Source organism: Festucalex cinctus, chromosome 6 (genome assembly GCF_051991245.1).
Source record: "Festucalex cinctus isolate MCC-2025b chromosome 6, RoL_Fcin_1.0, whole genome shotgun sequence".
Lineage (NCBI taxonomy): Eukaryota > Metazoa > Chordata > Actinopteri > Syngnathiformes > Syngnathidae > Festucalex > Festucalex cinctus.
Genome location: NC_135416.1, coordinates 10,302,499 through 10,321,408, shown reverse-complemented (window position 1 = coordinate 10,321,408; position 18,910 = coordinate 10,302,499). Strand labels below are relative to the sequence as shown.

Below are 18,910 nucleotides of genomic sequence, written 5' to 3'. Positions count from 1 at the left end.
ATGCTCTTTACAAATGATAGTCGTCGTAATCAGTCAGTGTGATGCATGAGTCCCTCTGGCAACTCTGTTTGCCTTCTACACAGGAATTTAACAAGCCAGATTTTGCACTCATTGATTTGATTCTTTTTTGTTGTTGTTTCGCCGTCTTCGGCCCTCAGGTGTGCGGTACTCCAGAGTACATCGCCCCAGAGGTGATTCTCCGTCAGGGCTACGGCAAGCCGGTGGATTGGTGGGCCATGGGGATCATCCTCTATGAGTTCCTTGTGGGTTGCGTGCCTTTCTTTGGGGATACACCTGAGGAGCTGTTTGGACAGGTCATCACCGGTGAGAACATGTTACGAGTGGCAGTGGTGACCCATTTAGATTGGACATTGTTTTTTATTATTAGAAGGAAAATCTAAATATTTCCATTTAATTTACATCATTAGACGCTGTACTTGTTTGAAGTTGTTTCCGTGATTCCAAAATCAATTTGCTATCAATTGTCATTAAGTAAACTACAAAAAATATCCTGTTTCACTTAACTCATTCACTCCGAGCCATTTTCACTGAAAATCGCTCCTGGCTGTTTTGTTGGATTTTGACTGATTTTTCAAGGGATATAGAATATTGTGTTCTATTGCTATAAAACATGGAACCTAACAAAAGAAAGATTAGAGTCCCTTCTTTCATCAGGGAAAAAAAAAGTATATTTGCATTTGTTTCCATTTTTCAGCAATTAGCATTGGAATATTGCTAAGTTTCATCATTATTCTCAAACCTGTTGAAAACACTGGGAAAAAGAGCTTGTTGCAACATGGCCTTGGTTGATCTCTTATACCCTGCTGCCACCTGCTGGACGTATTTTGTAATAACTACCATTGATTTAAGCGACCTCTTCACGTCATGACATGTATCAAAGCCTTCTGTATGCTCTAGCTGCTAGCATAAAAAAACATAAAAGTATAAATACATTTTTGGTGCATGACAAAGTATTAAAAAACATTTATACGTTTGTGAGTTAATTGTTACTGCAAATTTTGTATCGTCGCCCAGCTCTACCTTTGTCAGCAATGTATATTTATAGTCAGGGGAAAAAAAAACATGATTTACTACATAGCACTCTTAACATGTATCCACTTTTTGAACATTTTTTGTTTGGGGTTTGCCAACAACGACAGGTTGAGTTTTTTTCCTAATGAAAAATGTGCCTGTTGCTCAGTAAAGTCTTGGAATCACATCAAGTAACAACACTGTCCCCTTTTGAAAAACATGTAGGGCAGTGTAAAAAAAAAATGTCTGATCACATTGCTCTTCCAAAAATTTCCACATCAAATTACAAGTAAAAATATGGATGGATGGATGGATGGATGGATCCTTTCCATAATTTATCACTAAAACCTAAAAGCAGTCGATGACAGTCAACTCCTGCAGCACCTCCATCGTGTCTTTGCAAACTGTCACAGTCCTTATGTTGGCCGCGTGCTGCTCCAGCATCGGCTTGTTGACGGTCTCAATGTGTATGAAGTTGTAAGATTCCCCAGAGGATGGTGAGAAAAGGAGCCATATGCTCCCTTCACTTTGGCATACGGGAGTTCAAGAGTGTTATTCCCTCTCGTTGCAAAGTAAAAAAAAAAAAAAAAGTGCAAGTGCGCCAAGAAGTGTCAAATTCAGTTGAAATCAGATGTAACCAGGTTTTACATACTGAGTGACTTTGGCCCTGATTTGATTGTTATATTTTTTTTCTTTATCAACTCGGTAAAATTCATATGGAAAACAGTCATTTTATTTAACTGAGTGATTATACGACCACTTTCCTTTCTTGCCACTCATGGTATACTTTTTTTTTTTTGTCCTTAAAATGGAAGTCAAGTAAAATAAATAAATAAATAAATAAATAAATAAATAAAATAAATGTTCTTGTGAATAATATTTTATATGTGCCCCCACTAGTCTGAATATTGCATTGGTAGCATACAAATTAAGCCGATAAATCCACCCATTTCTATTCATCTCAAGGCGCAGCCATTTTGACATTCAACCTTCACGGCTCGTCTGTTTTTCTGGGTTTGGTCACGTGACCTTCGCAATGCGAGCCTAATGCGAGCCTGAGGCCACTTCAGCGTCAATTCCACCCGACAGCAGGAGGTGATAGAATGTCAAAATGGCTGCGCTTAGATGGATGAAAATGGGTAATGGATTATTCTGATGAATTCTTATTCCACCAATGCAATATTAATCAGAGTACCCTGTAGACTAGTGGGGGCACATAGAACATAATAAAGAAAATGTTTGACTTGACTTTAATATTGCAATTCTCATGCACTAAATAGTCAAGTCAAGTCATCTTTATTTATATAGCACTTTCAAACAGTGACTTTAAAAGATTGAGCTTTTTGACTTGCATATTCGTATTTACTACAGAGTATGTTCTTGTTCCGTCAGATAATATGGTTTGGCCCGATGGCGACGACGCCTTACCTGAGGAGGCACAAGCCCTCATCTCCGCCCTGCTGCAGACCAACCCTCTTGTGAGGCTGGGCACAGGTGCCGACTGACTCTTGCGCCATCTCTTCCACCCGTAGAGCACATTTACTCGCGACGTTTTTGTGTGTGTCAGGTGGAGCGTTTGAAGTGAAGGAGCACCCGTTCTTCACGGAGCTCGACTGGAATAGTTTGCTGCGACAGAAAGCCGAGTTCGTCCCTCATCTGGAGTCGGAGGAGGACACCAGCTACTTTGATAGTACGCTTCATCTCTATTAGGACGCGCGGTGATTGTGTCATGCGTTCAAGTGACACCTCATATATTTTTTACTGTCTGCGCCAGCACGCTCCGATCGTTACCGCCACATCAACACGTACGACGGGGATGACACCAATGATGACGAGCCGGTGGAGATCAGACAGTTTTCCTCCTGCTCCCCTCGATTCAGCAAGGTCGGAATCTCCTATTTAATCTCTCTGAGCTTGTTCTGTCTGTCACTATCTTTCTTACGACCCTCCTTCCAGCTGGGCTACCTCTACATAGTCACACTCGCTCAGCCGTCTCCGTGATTAAATGAGTACAGGAACACAAATGAGGTCCGACTGTGCCTGGAGTGCTTTTCTAGACTTTATCATCCGTGCTCGAGTTCCTCTGAACCTTATGATCCTCATTGTTTAGCACTGCATCTCAATTTTTTTTCTGCTCCCGTTCATTGTGTCGAACCTCTCACTTATCTTCATCATAGGACTTTTAAACGTCTTAATGATGTTCTAATTTTTTTTCTGCCTTTTTTCTGTATTCCATGCCAGTCCTACTTTCCATGTTTGATCAGAAGTGTCCCATTGAGGTTGCACTTGAATCAATTTAAAGGGGAAGTCAACCCTTTAAAAATTTCTTGCTAATATGTTCCTATGCAGCCCTGCTAGTCTAAATACGGCATTCTGGTTAACTCATTCACTCACCGCCATTTTCACTGAAGCAACCCCCTTTGCTACCGGTTGTTTTACTGGATTTTGACTGATTTTGCAAGGCCCACAGAATATTGTGTTCTATTGCTACAAAAACATGGAACCTACCAAAAGAAAGATTAGAGTCTCTTCTTTCATCCGGATTAAAAAAGAAAGTATATTTGCATCTGTTTCCGTTTTGCAGCAATTAGTATTAGAAGAATACATCTACATTTAATCAATATTCACATTCCTGTTGAAAATACTGACAAAAAGAGCTTGTCGCAACATGGCTCTGGCTGATTTCTTATACTCTGCTGCCACTTGCTGGCCGTTTTTTGGAATAACTACCATTGCTTTATGCCACCTCTTCATGGTGCTGCATCAAAGCCCTCTGTATGCTCTTGTACAAAAAATAATAATAATAAAAAATAAATAAAATAAAAAAATGTGAAAAACGTTTAATCACGTTTTTGGGAGTGAAAGATAATGTATTAAAAACCGTGTTTAAATGTTTTTGGGTTTGAATGGGTTAATATTACGGAAGTGGAATATGAGATAAGCAGTAAAATCCAGCCGTTTTTAGCTAAATCAGAAAGCGGCCATTTTGCCATTTGCTGTTGAGTGAAAATGAGCTTCAGCTTCAGAAAACAGGTGAGCTGTGATTGGTTGTTACCTGAGCCCTGATCAACTATGATGTCATCTTCAGTCAACAGCAAGTGGCAAAATGGCCACTCTGTGAGATGGATAAAAACGGCTGGATTTTGCTTCATAGCTTATATTCCACAAATGTAATATTAATCAGAATGTCATGTTTAGACTAGTGAGGTCACATATAACATATTATCGTCAAGAATGGTTTAAGGTTGACTTCCCCTTTAAGTATTGTGTTGTGTTTATATCTAAAAGAGGTGACTCATCTCAAGGGGCTATTGCATAACAATACGTTTTTATATATTTATAGTTGTATTGGAGGATTGATTGGCCCTGACTGAGTCAAATGTTTTTTGTAATAATTGATGTTAAAAGATGTTTAAATTGTATGGTGCTATAAAACAACTTGGTACTCATTATTGCAGTTCTAGCAATAGCTTGATAAAAGAAAAAAATGTACCAAACATCTGCAATATATTCTACAAATAGGCTCAACTAGACAAAATGTGCTTTAGAAATAAGTGCAGCAGTGGACTTAATATCACTCCAGAATGAAAAAGTGACCGGCCTCCATATATGTTGATGAAATATGCCACAAATATATTCTGGCTGTCGACATCGCTTTGCTGCTGAGTCTTCAGCTGTTCCTCGTTACCATGGTGAACAGATGAAGTCCCGTCTAGTTTCTCTTGATTCCGCTCTTGCTCTTGTTGTCCTCAACCCACACACATTCCAGTAGCAGGTAATAAGCTGTGTGAATGTGTGGTTGCTTGTACAGCATTGACTTTATTAGTCTTTATCTTCAGGTGCCACTTTTTGCAACCTTCGATATGATTTCACAGCATGAAGTTATTAATAGTAAGCTTGAAAGCAACAATATCTGTTAAATGTTACTGTTGTAGTCATTGTTAATTTTTGGCCGCTATTTTATGTCTAATCTCTTTTAATGTTGAAGTAGGATACATGCCAGTTTTTTGGGGGTTTTGGCTTATTGGTCTGGACCCTCGATATATCCAGAACAGATAGAATTTATCTTTTGACGCTTTTTGGTGTCATTTTCAACTAAACAATAACCATTCAACAAGTTAAGAAAATATCAGTTTATAACTTGGCCAGCATATGAATCAGTTCGCTCACAACTGCACGTCTCTTCTTGCATTAATTACAATTAGAGCTGTCAAAATTAATCGATTAGCAAATTAATCAACAATTATTTCATAATCTAGTAATCCATAGGATCCATTTATTAATTTAAAATTGTCCAAATCCACTAATTTCAGCATATCAGTAGTAATTGTTAAGTGATTTCTGTAGTCCTTCAGGAAAGAAGACTGATTATCTTCTGTTTTTAATCAAAATAAGAAATTTGCAAACATCCGTTTTTACTTTGGAAAACAATGACCGAACCGGTCACATAATACAACATCAAGTCCCTTTTTTTAATCACTATACTACTACAAAGTACAAAATAAACACCAATCACTGATTAATTATTAGTAATCGTGGAAAAAGAGGTTTTGTAATACACTTTAATGCAAAATGAAAATGAATCTGATTAATCAATTGAATAATCGATAGATTAATCAATTCTAAAAATATTGGATAGTCCCATCACTAATTTACAGTCCAAACAGGTGCTGACCATGTATCTTTATTGTTGCCTCTGTCTCCTGCAGGTGTACAGCAGCATGGAGCATCTCTCTCAACTGGAGCAGAAAGTTTCCACGTCCGTGTCCCGTCGGGAGCACAAGGGCTCAAGGGAGGACAAGGTGACCAAGAGAGAGAGCCTGGGAAGCTTCAGCATGCGGGACAAAAGCTGGAGGACTGGATCTCCTGAAATGTAAGCAGTGCAGCGAACGCTCTGGATATTGGTCAACATAATGTAGCCTGACTGCATGGCCACTTTCTGCCTCCTTGAAACTCGTCTTGGCACTTTCTTGAGTGAGTTCACACAATTGGCCATATTTTTTGTGAACAGGTGCACGTGTGCTTGACGTAAAATGGGCGCATATTCATTTTCGTGTAAAGGTCAAGTCTAGTTTACCAGGTTTAAGAGTTGTCTGTGTACCCTCCCACAAGTGCTAGTTTAGGAAAATACCAAACGAAAGAAAACTCCACCCGTTTGCACAGTCATGACTTGCACTGGGCACAAAAATAGGGCCCAAATGACTTGAATTTTAACCCTTAAGTGGTCATTTCTTTTCTAGGGTGTTGAATAACCCAAATCTGTCTGCTTGTCTCACTAAAAATCCACACTACGCTTCTTAAAAAGTGTGATTGCAGGTAGATTTTATGCAGAGAACTCTACAAGTGCTTCAGTCATCCTTGATAATAGGCAGATGCGGCTCCTTCACCTCTCATCTGTCACAATGGTGTTGAATAGAAAATCTAAAAGACTTCTCACCGCCGCAGGGTTTCCATTTTTAGCTTGACGACATGAAAAATGCAAGCTGATCCTGGGAGTTATTAAACATAATTCCGCAGTGCCGCTATATCTATGCTTGTCACGCTTGCAGCTACCTGCTGGTTTTATCCATTAGAGATAAGAGCGCACGTGCAACAGAACGGGTTTGCAATTAGATCCCATAACTCTATTTCAGTCCTTAAAGCAAAAATCAGCCGGCTACATTCAAATGAAATGAATGATTCATACATTTTGAATTCAACCGAGATAGAGCACATTGATAAGATGCTGTATTTATTACCTGACATATTGGATTTTCTTTTTTACATGGTAGGTATCTGGTTCATCTCACTGTTATGAGTCATTTTTACGAAGCTTATATTGGAGGAAAATCCTGCTTTTTTTTTTTTTAAACACATTTTGTCTAAATCAGGGGTCAGCAACTTTTACTGTCAAAAGAGCCATTTTAGGCCAAAGAAATAACAAAAAAATCTGTCTGGAGCCACAAAACATTTTAACAGTATCATGAATGAAATAATAATGTACTGCCCTTTTTCTTCTTCTTTTTTTTTTTTTTGCTATCAATTTCAGATTTATTTATTTTTTTATTTTTTTATTTTTATTTTTCCAGTTTTGCGGACATATTCTCTGACATTTTTGGCCATTTCATGGAATTTTATGGTAGTTGTCTGTTTTTCCTCTTCCTTTTTGAACATCTTATAGTCACTTTTTGGATGCTTTTAGGTCATTTTTAAAAACCTTTTCATCCAATTGTCGTCTCTTTTTCTGACAATTTAAAATTTGGACTGACATTTTTTGAACGTTTAACTATTCTTTTTTTTTTTTTACATCTAAATCATGAATTCATCCATCCATACATCCATCCATGCATCCATCCATTTTACCGACGGCTTACTCCTCACGAGGGTCGCGGGTGGTGCTGGAGCCCATCCCAGCCGGCCTCGGGCAGCAGGCGGGGCACACCTCGAACTGGTCGCCAGCCAATCACATATCATTAATTCATTTAAAAATATTTTATCTGAAAAATAACAATAAATGTCTAATATATATATATATATATATATATATATATATATATATATATATATATATATATATATATATATATATATATATATATATATATATATATATATATATATATAATTTCTGGGTTTTTTTTTTTTTTTTTTTTTTTTCTTCCCACGGAGAACCACATGAGAGGGACTTAATAGCCACAGGGTGCAGACCCCTGGTCTAAATGATTACCAGGGGCATGATTAATAGCGATAAGGAACCAGTATATGACTACCAGTCACATACAATATTTTATTTGCTCAAACATGGTCTCCTTGATTGTGCGGCAGTACCATTTTACGAGGGAAAATGCTGGACCTCAAATAACAGTATTTCTCCCTTTAAGGTCTTGAAACTGCAGCCTCACAGCAGTTGTGTTATTGTCTTCATTCCAGTGTGCCTTTAATACTCCATCGTAAAATCCTGAACTGTCTGCTGTGTTTTCATGGCGTTCTGTGCAGGAAGCGCCTTTCCTGCTCAGAGTCACTGTACATGGAGGGTGACGCCAGTCCTCCTTTGGGCGCACGCCGACGCTTCTCGGCGCTGATGGACACGCATCGCTTTGCCTCCCCCATCGAGGGCGAATCCGAATTTGTGACGAGGCCAACCCCCATTAGGGTCCGGGGAACCTCCCTGGATGGGACCGGTGTTCCGTCAATACACCACGGGGAGCCGAGGAACAGTTTAAAAGAGATCAATGGAGCAGGTGGGTGTTTGAATGACATCATTACCGACTTGTAAGCACATTTTCCCGATCTTTCAACATGATTCTTTACAGACAAGTCGCCCAAGCAAGGAGAAACACATGGAATTGTGAGCATTAACACATTGGGTCCAGCTCCTGCAGCAGTCGGTCGCGATGTGATGACGCCTCTTTATGACCCTCTCGGCGCCCGGGCCACCAATGACCTGGTCCTCCGGAGGGCGCGTCACCCGCATTTGTCTGGAGATGGGGAGAAACGTAACTCCAGAACTGGAAACAAGGTCATCAAATCCGCCTCGGCCACGGCCCTGTCTGTCATCATACCTTCTGGTAAGGATGATGGGGAAAGGGAAGTGTCTGTTTGATGATGGCATTTATCTATCTTATTTAAGCTGCACCCACTAAGAAACAAAAACCAAAAAATCGTGTGGGATTTATTGATTTATTTATTTATTTATTTTTACCCTTCTCGCGGTATTTTAGACAAGAGTTGGCTCCTCTCTTCAAAGTTATTTATGAATATATATATATATACATATTTTATTATTTTTACTCTTAACACTCAAATTGTTTAGTGGCATCAAACATATCCATACATCTATAGTTTTTATTTATTTATTAATTTTGATGCCCTCTTTGGACAATAAAAGCGATAGTGTGCAATAAGCAAAACTATGTATGTACATAAAACACGTTTTTGTCAGAATTGTCCTTTTGACCATGCCAGCTTGTTTTGGTGTAACTATGGTTGGCTTGGCAAAGACATACGTCAGCTCAAGCAAAACTAAAAAGTTGCTCTCTAGCGCCACCTGGTGGATTATGGCTTTTAAGCCTCTCAACTCACGTTTTTCTTTTAATTTTCCATGTTTAGTTTAGGCCCCACTGAACGGATAAATTGGATAATCATGGGAAATGCACTGTAACACATCAGGTGTACAGTGCATCAAAAATGTGAAAAAAAAAAAAGATTTATAATGGAAGTCAACGGAGCCAAACATTGTACAAATACTACCTGTGTCTAAGAATGTGTCTCCCACATATAATAATGACAATAATAATTTAGAAATGGAAGGTGCCATTTGGTACTTCAACATTTTTTAACAATATGGGTAAAATTTCAGCTCCCTAAGTGTTTTTTTTTATATCCTATTATTAATTTTAAACAAAAGCCAAGAATTGGACAAATATTGTGTAGGGCAAAACTAACCTGTCTCACGACGGTCTAATCCCAGCTCACGTTCCCTAAAACAGAGGAAATATGGCGTATGTCCAAAAGAACCTTTGATAAACTTAATAGCGCGTCTCTTACTGTCTGCCTCTTTCAGTGGATCAGCACGGTGGCTTCTCTCCGTTGGCTAGTCCCATGTCCCCCCACTCCTTCTCCTCCAATCCCTCATCTCGCGACTCTTCGCCCAGCCGAGACTTCTTCCCCACCGTCAACGTGCTGCGCTCGCCTATCACCATCCATCGCTCTGGAAAGAAATACGGCTTCACCCTCAGGGCCATCAGGGTCTATATTGGAGACAGCGATATCTACAGCGTGCATCATATAGTCTGGGTAAGAAACTTGTGCTCACTGCTTCCATAAATCAAATTTGTCTCTGTAGAGCTCCAACTTCCTGCCTAGGCCAAAGATATTAATCTACTGCATATGTTTTATGTATGTCATTTACAGTCAATATTGCAATACACAGTATCATAAATTTAAACTAGGGATGGTTAAATGTCTTCCATTTGGGTATTTTAGCAATTGATGTTTCCTTAGTCTTATTTATGTGTTGACAGCATGTGGAGGAAGGTGGTCCAGCCCAGGAAGCTGGTCTGTGTGCAGGCGACCTCATCACTCATGTGAATGGCGAGCCCGTCCATGGTCTGGTTCACACTGAGGTGGTCGAGCTTATCCTCAAGGTAGGAATAACTTGGTTTACATAGGAATATGTTTATTTTATTTGCTGAATGTGCTTGTGTTTATAGTGCAATTAATTTTAATGACTCAAATATTCAGAACTTGTTTGTCGTGTTTGGTTAATTTCACAACTCATGAGTTTACGCATGAGTGCTTAAATCATTTATTGGCTCTCATCCACATAGAGCGGCAACAAGGTGACAGTGACAACCACGCCGTTCGAGAACACCTCCATTAAAGTTGGTCCTGCCCGCAAGGCCAGTTATAAGTGTAAAATGGCTCGCAGACATAAGAGGACCGTGGGCAAGGACGGCCAGGACAGGTACGAGCTATCACATCATTGCTGTCTAATCGTGTTTTGGCACATACGGATAGTTTGAACCCGTGTATTTTTTACTACATGTTTAATTCAATGTGTAAAATACTAAAATTGATTCCGACCGGGCTGGCCTTTGAATAGCAAAAATTTATATATAATTTACAGCCATTGAAATGCAATGGGGTGAAAAAGAATTATTTAAACCCATTCTTCAAAAAACACTGATAAACATTCATTATATGTTCCCACCAAAAACAAGGAGAAATAAAGCTCCCAAAAACAAACAAACCAAAACATTTTGGATATGCGATAATTGGGCTTACTTTTATTGGACACTGAGAGGTTTAACAGAAAAATACAGACCAATGCAGGAAATGGATGAAAGGATATTTAGATTTAAAAGCCACTCAATATGATGTATTACAATTATGCACCACTTAAAACTAGCAGAAGTCAAAACTGTGCAATAGTATTTTTGTACAAGCACATTTTCTTTGAGACAAGTTTTTTATTTAAAAAAAAAAAAAGTCAGTACTAATTAAGGGTTTATGTTAAGAATGCAATGTAGATTTTTTTTCTCTGTTCCTTTACTGTCTTTACCCGCAATAATTCAGTCAAAAAAATATAAACAATTACTGTTATAATAATAAAATAGTATGATATAATGGCTGCTGACTAGTCCAACATGTAGTCTGTCTTTTCTCAGTTATCTGCGATAGTCTCCAATTCAGTATAAATAAACGAATGGATAGATGCTAATGTTTTACAATTAGAATAAAAATTTAAAGAATGAAATTGATTCAAATTTATGTTAAATATATGCAATTTAAAACATGGAAACATTTGTCATAAACAGCTTATTCCGTGATTCATTTTTCATAATTTTGCTCTTTATGTGGTGCTGCTTCCAACCACAAGACTCTTCAATCTCAAGGAATGAATGAATATTTAGTCTCATAATTGATAATAATTGTCATGGTACAAACTTTGTGTCATATTTCTTTGTTGTTATTCACAATGTTTTAAAAAAACAAAATCTCTTTTTACATGTCACAGTAAGAAGCGAAGCTCGCTGTTCCGCAAGATCACCAAGCAATCCAATCTCCTCCACACCAGCCGCAGTTTGTCCTCTTTAAATCGCTCGCTTTCCTCCAGCGAGAGTCTTCCCGGCTCTCCGACTCACAGCCTCTCTGCCCGCTCTCCAACTCAGGGGTACCGTTCCTCTGCTGAGCCCTCATATCTGGGTACGTTCACAAATTCACTCCATGCACAAATTCATCAATTTACTTTTTTGTGTGTGTAATTTGAAAGTCAGGTTTTCACTGAAAAACTCTTTGGGGCTGCAGTGGGCCAAAACGCATGTTCGATTCATTGTTAACTGGTTCAAGGAATATTGTACCAATGCATTCACATGACGTGACGTCTTTTAAATAAAAAATGGTTGTCTAATTCTAATCAGTTTTGTAATACCATACTACAGTGTATATTTATAAATATGTTTTTAAAAGGGAAATCAATCCAAAAAAACATTTTTTGACAATAATATGTTCTCTGCTGCCCCACTAGTTATATATTGTAGTTAATATTGTGTAATATGAGTTAAGCAGCAACATCCAACTGTTTTTATTAACTCATTCACACCCGCTCAGCTTAAAAAAAACAGGTGAGCTGAGATTGGTCATTGCCTGAGCAACTGGGATGTCATCTTCAGTCGACACCAAGTGGCTTATTTTTTTTAAGAGAGAGCTCAGAATTGTTCATTCGGCAGTCTTACCGATTCAACATCTTTTTTGTTTTTTTTTGTTTTTTTTTGTTTTTTTGTGCATACGTGCGCATTTGTGTGCATGTATAGGTGCTTCCCCTTTCAAGTGATTTTTGTAACACTGGGGAGTTTGTATAAATCTGGACTTTTATGCATCCTGATTGTATTCTCTTCATAGGCGCTTCATCTCAAAGCAGCTCGCCAGCCTCCAGCACTCCAAACTCCCCTGCTCCCTCTCAGCACATGAGGCCCAGTTCCCTCCACGGCCTGTCCCCCAAACTACACCGCCAGTACCGCTCCGCCCGTTGCAAGTCTGCCGGCAACATCCCCTTGTCCCCGCTGGCCCACACCCCGTCTCCCACCCAGTCCTCACCTCCTCCCTTACCGGGTCACACTGTGGGAAGCTCCAACACCACTCAGTCATTCCCTGTCAAACTCCACTCGTCACCCCCGGTGGTTCGTCCCAGGCCAAAGAGCGCCGAGCCCCCGAGATCGCCCCTTCTGAAACGCGTGCAGTCGGCGGAAAAGCTCGGCTCGCCTTTGACCCAGTCCAGTGCCACCGGAGGACTCGGGGGCCCGTTGAGAAAGCACAGCCTTGAAGTGCAGCATTCCGAGTACCGCAAGGACGCCTTCCTGTGTGAACTTGGCCTCCAGAGTCTTCTGGAGACGGACGGCGAGAGTTTGCCGCCGAATCCTCCACCCCTCCCGAGCTCCTCGTCTTCCACGGGCTCGGAGACTCGCGTGCTGAAGCCCGTCAGGAGATTAGGCAGGCAAGAGTCACCGCTCAGCAGGGAGACGCTGCTGGCTGGCAGGGAGAAGGAGGAGAAGGAGAGGGGAAGGGAGCGAGAGAGGGAGAGCGGAAGCGAGTCGGTCCTGGAGCGATTGAGTCGTGTTGAAGCGGCGGCGCTCCAGACGTCCTTGACAAGAAGACATCATGCAGAACCTTTGAGTTCAAGAGGAGAAACCGCAACTACAGCTGCAAACAACTCGACCAAAACGGGAGAAGATGGGAACAAGGGGTCTGAGAAGATTGCCCAACGTCCAACTCCCAAGCAACTAGACCTCAAGGCAGCCAAAAGTATACTATTCGGTTGTAAATCACCTCAAGAGCACCTTTTAGGAAGTGGAAGGGAACCAAAGCAGGAGGGAGACACTAATAACGGTCCTAGTTTACGGAAGAACTCTGCCGCTACTCCTGACAAAATCATTAACGCGACACTGATCGGAAGTCCGCTTGCTTTGCGGAAAGCCTTGAAACCCTCAGCTATGGGGGACAGCTTGAGAAAAGCTGAAAGCAGTGAGTCAAGGACTTCAGACCTTAGCTCCAAGAGCCCCAAACTGCCAGCTCGGATCCTTTCCCCTGCTGTGCCCCCGCACGGGCCGCAACTGAGCCTGGGCAAAGTCAGACAGGGTCTGGGGCCAGTCAACTGCTATCGGGGAACCTTGGACTGGGAGGACAAATGTCGCCTGGAGGTTTTGGAGGAGCATTCTCCGTCTCCTTCCCCCTCCCCGACCGCCGTCACCCCCTCGCTGTGCGGACCATCGCTGTGCAAGTCACGCCCCGTCTCCCCCGGTGACAAGACGAGCTTCGTCAGCCAGCTGACTACCGTGGCCAAGAACGTGCTGGGCCCCATCAAACTGGGCTCCCAGGAGGGCTCCCGGAGCAAAGAGCAGCAGAGCAAGGCGGCAGACGACAAGCAGGCGGCCACGGCCGGAAGATCTGACCCCGCAGGAGGTAGCAGAGGCCTTGCGGCGGCGGTGACGCAAAGCCCTGCAAGTTCGTCCCTCGAGAAGGCAGCCCAACCAAAATGTGATCCCTGAAACCACAAACTGAAATGCCTTCATTGGATGAACAAGTCAAGCACTTCAAACGTTGTACATTCCAATTTTAGAGCTTATCAAATCTTATTTATTGATTCCAATCATTGACTTGATCAACCGGGATGAGAAAATCCACTATAAAGGTGCATTAACTTTGGATTATTTTAATAAGGAGATTCTTCATGTATTGTGGAACACTTTATCAGATGTCTTTAGGTGTGAGTCCACGTGGATGCATGTCCCTTATATGGAGGACCAAAACTGCCAAAATAAAATAAATAAATGACTACATAAATAAATAAATAACAGTGAACATAAAAGCTGATGTAAAAATAAAATTCAAAAATTAAATACAAAAATAAATAAACAAGATTGAAAAAAAATATCAAATTAAAAAAAATCTAAATATAAATGTCAAAAATCAAAAAGTAAATACATAAATAGAAGTAGAAAATAAAAAAATGCTTTGCGCAGCTTGCGACTTGAGTTGCTCGACAACAAGACGTGGCGACCGATAGTCGTCCAGCTGGACATCTCCATGCAAAACTTCCTTGTTAACCAAACTGCTCACTCTAGGCCAACCCAAGACACGCTTAGGACCGCCCCCTCATTTGAATTGAACATTTAGATTGTTTTTAATCTCCATTTATATTATTTTTTTGCATTTTTTAATATTTTTTATTTCCCTTTTTATTTTCACTTTTGTTCATTTATGTATTAGTCATTTATTTATTTTTAATTTTGGCAGTTTTGGTCCTCCATAGTCCTATGATATGTATATGTAAAGTAGGTATACAAAGGTGGAAAAGTGCTTTAGTCATCAAAACTGTGAAAACCAAATTTAGCGGCTGTTTTGTCGTCAATTGTGGCACAGTCACACTGGAATGTTTGCATCAAACGACACACAGGATCAGATGATTGGGCTTGTTTATTCTCCATGCGGCTGTTTATTTTGGCCCAGCGGATGGCGCTGTCACAGGGCGTCGCGTCTGGCGCGCGTGTGTCCGTGTATGTGTGTGAGAGAGGGTCTGTTATTGGCGGTTCTGCTGCTGACAGCTCAGGCTCAGCGCTTATCTCCTCCTCACAGGAGGGCCGCAGCAGCCCTTCTCCCCTCCCTTATGATTGAAGCCTTCACGCACACACGCATTGCCACGGGAGGCAACCATGTCAGAGGCTGATATTGGTGCATTTTAATCCATAGCGCCGAGCTCGATGAAATGTGTTTGCCTGAAAGCGAGCCAAGGATTGCGCAGAGCGCTCAACACGCTTGATTCGGCAATGACAAACAACTGGAAATAAAACAATAGGTCAGCCATCATGTTAGCTTTGTTGTTCCCGCTGAATAAAAACAAATTGCTTATGTTTGTGTTTGAAGCCGCCACTCGCAATAGGAAATCTGTACTTTGCTCAAGCACGGGGACATCTAAATTGTAGATGGGACTCATTCAGTGCCATTGACGGCTAAAGACGTCAAATATCAATTTTTACTATCCTGGCAGTGAATGAGCTATGGTACAGTATACATTATGCCTGAAAGATGGTAGCACAGTTTGAGTGCAGGTCACACAGGGGAACAGGGAAGGAGTGGTTGTCACTCCCAAGCACAGTATGATAGAAGTGGCTCAGTCAAAGTGTGCACTTAGTCATGGTACGGTTTCTCATGCACCCAACGTAGTCATGCAATCAATGACATTGTTCCTCCAGACAGTTACTAATTTTCATAATCATATTAAACCGGATTAGGGCCACCCTGAAAAAAACATAGTACCTTATTAAGTTTTGAATTGAATGTAATCATAAGTGTATTTAACAAATATTGCATGACATAATACTGAATTGGATATTACCAGTAAAGAGCAGGCCTCCGGAGTAAGAAAGCTGATCTCAGACTGTTGTGTTTTCGTTTATATGGGAATATAGACATGTACAGTCCCCTCCAAAAGTATTGGAACATCATCAAGGTCAATTCCTTTTTGTTTTTGTTGTGTATGAAAGACATTTGGGTTTCAGATCAAAAGATGAATATCGACGCCTTCTTAAAATAATCGCCTGTCAATTTTTTTTGTATCTATTTTTTTCCAGATTTTTCAGGAAATGCAAAAAATGAACCATTTTCGTCATGAGGAGATGATTTAGGAAAAAAAAAAAAGACGGGCAATTATCTTAAGAGGGTGCTATGAGACAAAAGTTCAGAAGTCCAGCTCAACAACAAATTACTTCATCAGGGTGAAAAAGTGGAAGGTCTTACTGGCCAAGTCCATCAACTGACCTTGACCCAATAGAGCATGCATTTTGCCATTTTACCTCCAGAAGATGAGCAGACTGGAGGGAGAAACCCCCAGAAACAAACAGGAACTATAAGAGGCTACAGTAAAGGCCTGGAAAAGCATTTCAAATCTTCACGCAAATGTCTGTTCGGATACTTTTGTTCACTTGAAAAGTGGGTGGCTTCAAACAAAGGTACTCTCTCCTGAGTTTTAACACATCTAGATGTAAATATCATGAAATAAAAGCTGGAATTCTGAACTTCTGTCTTCATCTTTTTTTTTTTTTTTTGTCTGAAACCCAAATATCTTTAGTATACAACAAAAACAAAATAATTGACCTTGTCGTTCCAATACTTTTGGAGGGGACCTGAGGCCTACTCGCTAAAATTAAAAATGATTTCGCTTTATTCTCGCAACATCACAACTCTTAATGTTATTTTATGTAAATGTATTTATTTTTTTCTCAGTGTGGCCCTAAAACTATTTGAAATAACCATGATGGCTTAGGATATGCAGACAAATCCACAAAACTGATTTAATGCAGTGTGGTATCAAGAAATGATGATAGACAGGACATGTTTGGCAGCGAGGGATAATTGCTTCAGTACAGTTTGGACAGCTGGCCTGGTATTTGTATGCCTTTTCTTAATGTCTAAATACTCATACACAGAACATGAGCACATACACCAAAAATAAAAAAATAAAAAATAAAAATGTTGATTTGAGCCCAAACAGGCCAGTTGTGGACAGAGCGTAAGGAAGCGTTTTTGCAAAAAGGGCTCCATGGATAACAAAGGGGTGGATGGACTATATATCAAATAATAAGGTTATATATAATAAAAGATATTGTGGTGTAAGGTAGCCGAATTAAGGTGGTTACATGTTGCTATATAGTATTTAATGTCAATCAGAACAATGATCACATTCATCTCCATGTAATAGTAGCTAGCCAGTGTACATTATGCAAACTGTGTGTGTGTGACGGTAGGACTAAATGATCTCACTTCAGTTGTGCAGTCAAGTGCATTGTTTATTGCCACTCAATCGGTTAAATGTCAGTTTAATTTGAAAACATGCAAACACGTAATAGACCGGACTTTCAAATGTTGAATTAAAAAAAAAAATCTATTTGATTTTCCAAACGAAAATAGTTGTGGTCTTTACAAGTTATATCATTTGTGTGAATACCAAAGTGTGGAGGGCACATGAAGGTTACATATCACTTGAGTCATTGTGCAGAAGATTTTGTGTATTTTATGAACCAATGATTAATTTTGTGCTGGGTACATCATGGTATAGTTCGATTTTCATTTCCATTGGTCAAAAAAAAAAGAAAAGAAAATGAATACTGGGTGAAATGCAGTACACAGCAAGGAGTTCATGCAGTTTGTGTAATGGTACTCTACTGACCCCCAGTGGTTCCAACTTCATTCACAGAAATGTGCAATAATGAACTGCAACGACAACAAAACGAAGGACCTCCTATTTTTGGTGTTGAACGGATGTTGCTAGCTGCAGCCTGGTTGACTTAATATGCATTTACATGTGTCGAATGACCAAGTGCTAGCAGTAGTAAACAAAAAACACGTTTGTTTCTTGTATTTGTGTGGTTATTTTCCTTGGGTTTATGGGCCAACATATCTACTAAATATACTGTACAGGTCAGAATGGGGTTCTTTTATGTATTGACATCATGTAAGTCCCTCAGCTATCATTCACATTTTCAGGCCTTTTACACTAGTGTTACACGTTTAAGACTGCAGTTTTTTTATGCACTTTATTTTTTGGGGGAAACCTTTGTACATACGTTAGGGAAAATGGCATTTTTGAGTTTAATAATTTACTGAAAACATTCCACTGTTATCTGTTCATGGATAATGTATTTATTTGTACCTTGATTTTAATTTTTGTTTGTGATAGACACCTGAAGTGCAGTGAGTGGAATAAAGTGTGGAGAGTTGTTCCTGAATTTGTAATCTTATGTTGTGTTCAGCACTTAAATGCCGTTCGCATAGATGGATTCCTCTCCAACATTGACTTTAACAAAGTTTGAGCTTTTTGGTCCATCTCTCCCTATTATAGGAAGATTAAATGTAATTTATTCACAATAAATATGCTGATAAAACAAAAACTTTTCATGGAAACTGAAGTTTTTCATATAATACAATCATCAAAACGTAGCGTAATTACCACTAGTGATGCTGTCTCCCTCTGTGGGTTTAAAAAAAAAAAAAAAAAAAGCTGAATGAAATGTTCAAGCTGCATAATATAGCATTTTTACATCTAGCACTGTAAAGTTATGTTCACTTGTTCAGTTGTGTTTGCATTCATTGAGAAGTGTTAATCCAAATTTTATTGCACTTATATAGGCAAATACATTTTAACCGAATGAGTGTAAATATGTACGTGCTGTGTGAGTGCTTAAAATGAATAACGTTACAGCAGCCAACTGGCTTGTTTTTGATGGGGCCTCTACTTGTTGCCCATTGTGGTGGTACTTGGGGAGCCAATTATTTTTCATTTATATTTTTTTGGAACATGGTAGAGCACATGAACATGCAGACTCGACAAAGGAACGCTTGCTGT

The 18,910-nt window shown here is 39.9% G+C and overlaps 1 protein-coding gene across 3 annotated transcripts in view; it reads left to right on the top strand.

Moving 5' to 3' along the window:
* Positions 1-18,293, top strand: part of mast1a (microtubule associated serine/threonine kinase 1a) — a 66,643-nt gene extending 48,350 nt beyond the window's left edge. For all 3 annotated transcript variants that reach the window (XM_077524409.1, XM_077524408.1, XM_077524410.1), the window contains 12 exons: positions 159-324; positions 2,425-2,526; positions 2,600-2,722; positions 2,807-2,916; positions 5,742-5,905; positions 8,008-8,252; positions 8,325-8,579; positions 9,575-9,807; positions 10,035-10,157; positions 10,341-10,477; positions 11,531-11,718; positions 12,415-18,293. In XM_077524409.1, the coding sequence (XP_077380535.1) occupies positions 159-324; positions 2,425-2,526; positions 2,600-2,722; positions 2,807-2,916; positions 5,742-5,905; positions 8,008-8,252; positions 8,325-8,579; positions 9,575-9,807; positions 10,035-10,157; positions 10,341-10,477; positions 11,531-11,718; positions 12,415-14,057 (3,489 nt within the window). In that variant the 3' untranslated portion in view covers positions 14,058-18,293. The remainder of the gene's footprint in view (positions 1-158; positions 325-2,424; positions 2,527-2,599; positions 2,723-2,806; positions 2,917-5,741; positions 5,906-8,007; positions 8,253-8,324; positions 8,580-9,574; positions 9,808-10,034; positions 10,158-10,340; positions 10,478-11,530; positions 11,719-12,414) is intronic.
* The last annotated feature ends 617 nt before the right edge of the window (positions 18,294-18,910 follow it).